General features: G+C 55.3%; 1 protein-coding gene across 1 annotated transcript; it reads left to right on the top strand.

Moving 5' to 3' along the window:
• The first annotated feature begins 142 nt into the window (after positions 1-142).
• LINGO4 (leucine rich repeat and Ig domain containing 4) lies at positions 143-7,592 on the top strand. Its single transcript, XM_038562270.1, is given in 2 exon segments — positions 143-4,514; positions 4,516-7,592. Coding segments are annotated over 2 exon segments (1,950 nt in total). The 5' UTR covers positions 143-3,131; the 3' UTR covers positions 5,083-7,592.
• Positions 7,593-8,894: the final 1,302 nt, after the last annotated feature.

Raw genomic sequence — 8,894 nt, 5'->3', positions numbered from 1 at the left:
CATTCCCTTGGGGGAGATCCAGGCTTCTAGCCCAGCAACACATGAATATCATAAGGATTGAAGCCCCTGCTCTGAGCAGCACCCCAGTGAGGCTGGAGCCGCTCCTCAGGAACCCTCATTGAAGGAGTCTCAAATTCAGCTCCATGGCAGATGTTCTGGACTGAGAACTTTCCCCACAAAATGATACCCGTGGGAGACATTTCGATTGAGAGGCTGCACAGAATCGCCCTGCATCTGGGAGACTAAAAGACAACCCACAGGAAGGTGCTTGGTCCCAGAGCTCCCCAGAGGGGAGTCAGGATGCCCACAAGAGACCCTTTGGAGCCGCTAGCTGCCTCTACCTCCTGACCCCTCCTGAACCCCCAAAGTCTCCCTCTCGGCTCCCCCCCTTCGCCATCCTTGTAGTGGCTCTTGCTGCAGCCCTCCCTGGTTGCTTTATTTATTTATTTTGCACCAACAGGGTTGCTGCAGACTCATTCTCGCCTGGTTTAAAAAGAGAGAGAGGAAAAAAAAAAGGAGAAATGCTTTCTGGCTCTTTTCTCTACCTCAGTCTTGGCAGCAGCAGCCACAGCAGCAACAGCAGTCACAGTGGGCAGGCGGGAGGGCAGCAGGCAGCGGGCAGGCAGCAAGGAGGGAGACTCACCCACCAGGAGGTAGAGCTCCCCCGGTGCAGCTTGAATAGGAAGGCCCCCAGCCCCGGACAGATGCAGTGTCCAACTTGATGCCCCCCCAAGCTTCTCCGGTAAGTGACCCTGCCTCCTGTCCCGAAGCTGCAGCTGCCCTTCTCGGTAACATTCTCAGAGACAAGGCCAGACTAGCAGGCTAGAGGGTTTGTGCCCCTCCTTTCCCTCTTGCCAGACCTCCCCACCGCCCCATGCCCCTTCCCTCCTGCCAGCCCCACTGTCCCCAGCTAGCCTTTGATCCCGGCCCTGATCCTGGCCTCACTGGACTTTGATGGGAAAACTAAAAGGTCCCAGAGGCCCCTGGGGGGAAGGACTCTAAGGAGACCTCCCTCCAGCTCCCCAGTGCTTCCTCTACCTCTGGGAAGGGTTCTCTACAATCAGTGTGGAAATTCCAGAAATCTTTCCCCCAAGAGCCTCCTCCCCGTGCAGGTCCCTGTGCCTATCAGGTCTGCCTTAGAGGGGATATCCAGGTTCAGATGTATCTCTGGACTGCCAGACAGGGACAAGAAGAAGAAAGTTTCCTGTTCCTTAAAGGGATAATGCCCCAGACCCCACCTCATTTAAAGAAAGAAGTGGCTCTGACACCCATTTCTTCCTGCAAAGTGGCTGGAAGCCAGTCCTGTAGCCATGGAGACTGGCAAGGGAAGTTTGTGATTAAATTAGCCACCTTATAAATAAAGAAAAGGGGTTGTCCCCAGATCCCCCAGCCCCTGGCCCAGCAGGCTTTCAGGACTAAGAAGAAACCCACAGGAGTGGGAGGCAGGGAAGCTGGGTTACATGCTTCACTGCACTTTTGCTGAATGCAGAGCAAAAAGGATGAGCAGGAACTGCAGCGGGAATGATAAAGAGCTAGCTGTCAGATGGACTTCCCAGAACAGGCACAGGGAGGATGAGGGAGACTGGGACACATCTGTCCCTGGAGAACTCTCAGCATGCCAGAGATACCTGCTAGGCTGGGCTGGGGACCAGAGGAGCCTGGTCTGCAGCCTCTGCCTGCCCCGGGCCATCCTCTCTCATCCCAAGCCTTGGGATGGTGTCCTACATCGCTCTGCCTCTTTGATCTCCAATTTCCAACTACTACAGCAGGAGAGCCACCAGAACTGCCCTTCTGAAGGAGGGTTGCAGAGGCTAGTTCCAATCAGGATCCAAGGTTGTGATCCTCCTGGATGGGAACAAGTCAGACCATGTCTTAAACTGCCTCTCCTAAGTTCCACATGGGAGAAAATGGGGCATGTGGGAGAGGGCTGACCCTTTAGGGCCCAGGCAGCCTGAAGCTCCAAAGCCATCTGGATCTGCAGCTACAAAGACAGCCAGGCATCCTGCTTCCCAGGGAGCATCACTTGTCTCTGGTTCCATCCCTTTAGCCCTCCCTTGCCAATTCCAGGACCTCCCCTCCCTTGTGCAATGCCTGTTGACACCAACCCAGGAGACTTGAGGGTAAATTCACCACCCACGAGGCCCGTCTCTATAACCTCCACCAGTGCCCGTGGCCGTTCTGCTCACCATCGTCCTGATTCTGCCCAGGCCCACGGTGCCCAGAAACCCACTTGCAGTCTACGGGCCATGCACATGGCCTCCCAGCCTTCCCACATGCAGCATGTGGAAGGTGTGGTCTCCCCCTTGCCTGTGTCTCCTTGGGTCACAAAGTCTGGCTCTAGAGTATCACTCAGGCAGCTGGATCCCAAAGGGACACGACGGCCCTCAGATTCACACCTTGGACTAAATCAAAATACCATCAAGTAGGGAGAGAAGAGAAGCCTGAGACTGAGGACTGAGCAACAAAACTCGAAATGTGGGCATCCCCTGGGTCCCTTGCACAGCCCAATGTCATCTACAGGCGCTGCCCTGAGGGTTCTTGTGAGGGATTCAAGTGCCCCCTGCAGCCCATGCCAGAGCTAAGGTGCCACTGGGCTTTTGTCCATGCAGGCATTTCGGGGAGATTGGATCCTACTAATTCAGGGCACCAGGCCCTGGGCTAGGCTGCAGGACGGCAGAGGGACAGTGAGTGGAGCCTGGGAGAGCAGAGCCAAATGTGTTTGGAGGACTTAATCAAGGTGAGGACCTAGCTCCAATCTGAATCCAGGGATGTGGTTCCCCCTGAGCCTTAGACAAAGCTGTAGGTAGATGGCACAGGAGGAACAAGGGTCGGCATGGGGGTGGATGGCCAACCTTGGGGAGAACAAGTATCAGGGAGAAGGAGGGACTTGAGGTATTCTTGGATCTGCAGATACAGGAAAAACCCATCCCAGGGAGACTCCAGGTTACTTCCTTGCTTCCTGTCCCATTCACATCAAGCTTTCCTCACTGAGGTCAGGCTTAACTAGGGCTCCCTGAGCCAGGAAGTCCTTGGCCTATGACCCAGGCCTGGGAGCAGGAGGAAAGTAGCGGTTCCCCAGAGAGGAGGCCAAGGAGGCCCCTGAGAAGGTGGCCCACCAGAACTGCTCCTGGATGGGAACATCTGCTCCTGGGTCTGCACCCCACGTGCCAGCAATGCTGAGACAGATAGCTCAGTCTCTCGTTTCTCTGAGGAGGTCCAGGGAAGTCCAGGGTCACCAGCCTCTGAAGTCACTTTCCAAAAAGGACCATGTCATCATCTGTTCCAGGATTGAAGAGGGGATAGCTATGGCCACAGCTCCAAAGAGAGCCCCGGCCCCATGGCTCCCTCTCCTGTTCCTGTTCCTCCTGCCTGGAGGGAGCTGTGGCGGGTGCCCTGCCGTCTGTGACTGTACCTCCCAGCCCCGGGCAGTGCTCTGTGCCCATCGGCGACTGGAGACTGTGCCTGGGGGACTCCCACTGGACACTGAGCTCCTGGACCTGAGTGGGAATCACCTGTGGGGGCTTCAGCAGGGGATGCTCTCCCGCCTGGGCCTGCTCAAGGAGCTGGACCTCAGCTACAACCAGCTCTCCATCCTTGAGCCTGGAGCCTTCCACGGCCTCCAAAGCCTCCTCACCCTGAGGCTGCAGGGCAATCGACTGCGAATCATGGGGCCTGGGGTCTTCTCAGGCCTCTCTGCCCTCAAGCTGCTGGACCTCCGCCTCAACCAGATTGTCCTGTTCCTTGACAGAGCCTTTGGGGAGCTGGGCAGCCTCCAGCAGCTGGAGGTGGGAGATAACCACCTGGTGTTCGTGGCCCCAGGGGCCTTTGCAGGGCTGGCCAAGCTGAGTGCCCTCACACTGGAGCGCTGCAACCTCAGCACAGTGCCCGGCCTGGCCCTTGCCCGCCTCCCAGCGCTGCTGACCCTAAGGCTTCGAGAACTAGATATCGGGAGGCTGCCAGCCGGGGCACTCCGGGGGCTGGGGCAGCTAAAGGAGCTGGAGATCCACCACTGGCCATGCCTGGAGGCCCTGGAGCCTGGGAGCCTGCTGGGGCTCAATCTCAGCAGCCTGGCCATCACCCGCTGCAATCTGAGCGCCGTGCCCTTCCAAGCGCTCCACCATCTGAGCTTCCTCCGGGTCCTGGATCTGTCTCAGAACCCCATCTCGGCCATTCCGGCCCGAAGGCTCAGTGCTCTGGTGCGGCTCCAGGAGCTCCGACTGTCAGGGGCATGCCTCACCTCCATCGCGGCCCACGCCTTCCACGGCTTGACCGCTTTCCATCTCCTGGACGTGGCAGACAATGCCCTGCAGACGCTGGAGGAAACAGCCTTCCCTTCTCCAGACAAACTAGTCACCCTGAGGCTGTCTGGCAACCCCCTGACCTGTGACTGCCGACTCCTCTGGCTGCTCCGGCTCCGCCGCCGCCTGGACTTTGGCACGTCGCCCCCTGCCTGTGCCGGCCCCCGGCACGTCCAGGGCAAGAGCCTGCAGGACTTCTCAGACATCCTACCTCCAGGGGCACTTCACCTGCCAACCAGCCCTGATCCGAAAGTCCGGGCCGCGATGGGTCATTGCAGAGGAGGGGGGGCATGCTGTTTTTTCCTGCTCTGGAGACGGAGACCCAGCCCCCACTGTCTCCTGGATGAGGCCTCAGGGGGCTTGGCTGGGAAGGGCTGGGAGAGTGAGGGTCCTAGAGGATGGGACGCTGGAGATCCGCTCAGTGCAGCTACAGGACAGAGGGGCCTACGTCTGCATGGTCAGCAATGTCGCTGGGAATGACTCCCTGAGGACCTGGCTGGAAGTAATCCAGGTTGATCCACCAAATGGCACTCTCTCTGGCTCCAACATCACCATGCCAGGGATCCCGGGGCCCTTCTTCCTGGATAGCAGAGGGGTAGCTATGGTGCTAGCAGTTGGCTTCCTTCCTTTCCTCACTTCAGTGACCCTCTGCTTTGGCCTCATTGCCCTCTGGAGCAAGGGCAAAGGCCGGGTCAAACATCACATGACCTTTGACTTTGTGGCACCTCGGCCCTCTGGGGATAAGAACTCTGGGGGTAACCGGGTCACTGCCAAGCTCTTCTGACTTTTCCTTCCACATTGGAATTCCAGCCAAGCCAGCTTCAGGTACCAAAAGGGAAGAAACTCAAGGCTGATTGGACCAGAACCTAATCCCACATCGTGCCAGCAGCTAATGACGCCTCCTGCGAGTCTGCCTCCCCCTGCTTTTGCAGTTTGAGGGTCCCAGGGAGAAGATGTAGACCTGTAGTCAGCTCAGCCCTCCCCACCCCCCACGAAGCAGGAAACATTCTCAAGGCTCCAGTCTACTTGTTGGCACACGCTTACAATCACCACCAATTGCCAACCACAGCTATAAAATTATTGCAGAGGTGAGGCTGCAAAGTGTTGCTTGCTTCTCAGAGTTTCTACTCCTCAACCAGGCAGGCTTCCCTCTTTTTTCTGCTCTGTCCTCTCCCCAGGCACAAGGAACTAGGGCCAAGGACCTCAGGCAAAGAAGATGTGAGTGTGCCATGGGGGTGGTGGTGCAGACTACACATCAGTGCTGTGTCTGCATGAGCCTCCAACCCGTTCCATCTGTCTCATCATTAAACTTGCTGCCAAATGGCCACAACAGTAGCAGCCTAAACTAAGTGTGATATCCGGAATTTTATTTCACTTTCTCCCCCTTCACTGTTAGTAGATCTCTCCCTTCCCACCTGCCCACTGAACACATATCCCAATGGGCTTGCCTAACATACAGGCTTGACACAGAAGGCCCGCCAGAGATGTTCTGGAGAGACTCCCACTCTGTTTCAATTTCAGCCTTTTCCCTGTCCTCTGCATCTCTGCAGCTGGAGGAGAGGTCCTCCACCTTCCAAGGGATCCCTCTGCAGAAATCCCTTTGTAGGACACCCAGCTCCTTCCTTCTTTCCCGTTCTTGTTGGGATCTCCCAATCACAAATCTCTGGTGCTTGGAGGAAGAGTACAAAGAGGGCTCCTAGAAAATGCCTAACAAAGGCAAGAAGCTGCAGTTGTCCTAAGAGAGAGTCCCAGAACCCAGCAGGCCCCGGGGCTTAGAGAAAACAGGCAGGAGTGGCACCACGCACCATAGTGAAAAGCAGAGGAAGAGGCAGCAGCAGGATCTGGCTTTCAGCAGGTGCCCTTTGTTGTCTGTTTAGTGCAGCCCAAGGGGGACGCTGACTCCAGAGAGAGGTCACTGCCTGCCAGAGACCCCAGGTACAGAGGCGTGATGGGAGAAGATGCTGACTGCCTCCGAGTGTGCTTCAAATAGAAGTCAAGGCAGAGCCAGGGATTGGAGAGGCAGCAGCCTCAGCATCGTCAGAAGGGGAGGAGTGAAAAGAGAGGAGGGGCAGGGAGGAGGGACTGAGAAGCAGGGAGTCATATGGCCCTGGGGAGCCTCTCTCTCTGCAGCAGCATCTGCTCAGTGTCCTTAGCTCCCCTCCACGCTCAAGAGCCCCCAACCACCCTTCAGTATGCAAGCATCATGAGCTTCCTAGCGATTCCTGCTGCTCTGTCCTTGCTTCGAGGAGACTCCACTCATTAGAAGATTCCCCAGCGCAAGCTGTCCCTGACCAGGGAGGAGCAGGTGCCCTCCAGCAGGCAGCCAGACTTGATCCGAAGGCAAGCTCTTCAGTGAGGCCCGGGGAAGAGATGGGGGTGGGGCCAGAGATGAGAACCCCACAGATTGGAGAGTCCAACAATCTTGAGAAAACGATATCCCTGAGCCTCCGACCCTGCCCTCACCTCCCCACACACAATTCTCTTACATCCTGGCGACCTCCCCTCTCCTTACAGGCACCCAGAAAGGTTTCCCTGGCACAGCCCTCTCCTCTCCAAAATCTTCCGGCCACAGCTTTCTAGGTGGGGAGTGGGGGTCCAGTACTGGAGGTTCCTACTCTGTGGTAGCCCCCACCCACTCTGTGGTGCAGTGAAGGGCAGAAGCAGCACTGCTGTGTGGACAGATCTCTGGGAAGCCCCCTGAGGCGGTGGGGAACAGATGATGCGCCCAGAGCAGAAGGTGCAGCTGCCCTGGTCCCAAAGTCTCCAGGGCAGCGCTGCCCAATAGAAATAGAATGTGAGTCACTCCCGTCGTTTCAAATATTCTAGTATTACATTCAAAAAGCAAAAAACCCAGATACGATTACATTTTGACACTATATTTTATTTAACCCAGGGTACCCAAAGTATCATTTCAGCATGTTATCAACACAAAAATTAGTAATGAAATAGTTTACATTACTTTTTCATATTAGGTATTTGAAATCCAGTGTGTATTTTACACGTAGAGCACATCTCAATTCAATCACTGAATTTTCACCAGAAAGATCTGAGCTGTTCTTAGGCTCGATAAAATTCATTGTTAAACGCGTATTTTCACACATCCAAGTTGTCCCAAACATATGAAAAGTTTTCCAATAACTAGATCAAGTGTCAGTTTTAACATTTAAACTAACTTAATTAGGGCAGCCCCGGTGGCTCAGCAGTTTAGCGCCGCCTTCAGCCCAGGGCGTGATCCTGGAGACCATGGATGGGGATCGAGTCCCACATGGGGCTCCCTGTGTGGAGCCTGTTTCTCCCTCTGCCTGTGTCTCTGCCTCTCTGTGTATCCATCATGAATAAATACATAAAAAATCTTTTAAAAAATAATAAACTAACTTAAATTGAAATAAACTTAAAGTCCACTCCTTGGTAGCACTAGCCATCTTTCCAGTGCTCAAAAGCCACATGTAGCCAGTACCACTCTGATGGGCAGGAGAGCTGTAGACCCTGCACCTCCAGGCATGGACAAGGGCCTCCCTGGCAGAGGCGGGCAAAGTGTCCCTTGAGAAGCACCTTCCTCTGGGGAAAACACCTGTGAAGTGACCGCCCACTACTGCCTCTTATTTTCCTTCCCACACTTTTCCCTAAGGCCCTTTGATGTGACTAGGTCACTGTGATGAGCACTTCCACAGCTTGTCCAATCATCAGCGAGTTAGTTCCTTATCTTACCTGCCTGGGAAGGCTGCCCATAGCCCAGATGCGACTGTACAGGCTGTGGGGGTTGTATGTGAATGCAACCAGGGACACACAGGCTGGGGTGTGTGTGTGTGTGTGTGTGTGTGTGTGTGTGTGTGTGTGAATGCAACCAAGGACACACACTGGTGGTGTGTGTGCATGTGTAGGGATGTCACAGCCCACAGAGTGGGGGGCGCAAGCTGATAGAGCCTCTCCCCAGGGCAGCACAGGAGTGGAGAGAGAAGGCAAATAACATCTATCAAGAATCTGTCCTATGTCAATGGCTTTGTATGTTTTCTTATTGAATCCTTACATCAACCCTATGACACAGGACATCTGCACTGAAGGTCAAATAGAGTAACTTGCTCCAGGACACACAGCTAGTCAGTGAGGGAACTGTTTTTAACTCGGGGCTCTTGGCTTCCAAACCCAAATGCCTTCCACCAGGTGTACTGCCTTAATCATTGCCTGCTCTTCTGACCTCTCACCACCTCTCAGCTGAAGAGCCTGACCCAGGGCCTCTTCCACACCACCACTCAGAACAAGTCTCTTAGGGGGACCAGGCCAGCTGCTAGCCCTTCCCAGCCTTCAGGAACTCAAAGGCACCTGACTCAGGAAGCTGAGGGTTGTTTGGTTGGTTGGTACCCTTTCTCCTCAGTCCCCTCTCCAAATGTCCTCACTGTCTCTGCTCCAGGGACTGGCAGAAAGGGGCAGAAATTCCACAGATCAGATGGACTGAACTGAAATCCTGGATGTCAGGGATGCCTGGGTAGCTCAGTGGTTGAGCATATGCCTTTGACTCAGTTCGTGATCCTGGGGTCCTGGGGTCAAGTCCTGCCTCGGGCTCTCCCCAGGAGCCGGCTTCTCCCTCTGCCTGTGTCT

Source organism: Canis lupus, chromosome 17 (assembly GCF_011100685.1).
Source record: "Canis lupus familiaris isolate Mischka breed German Shepherd chromosome 17, alternate assembly UU_Cfam_GSD_1.0, whole genome shotgun sequence".
NCBI lineage: Eukaryota > Metazoa > Chordata > Mammalia > Carnivora > Canidae > Canis > Canis lupus.
This window is presented reverse-complemented; position numbering and strand designations above follow the sequence as displayed.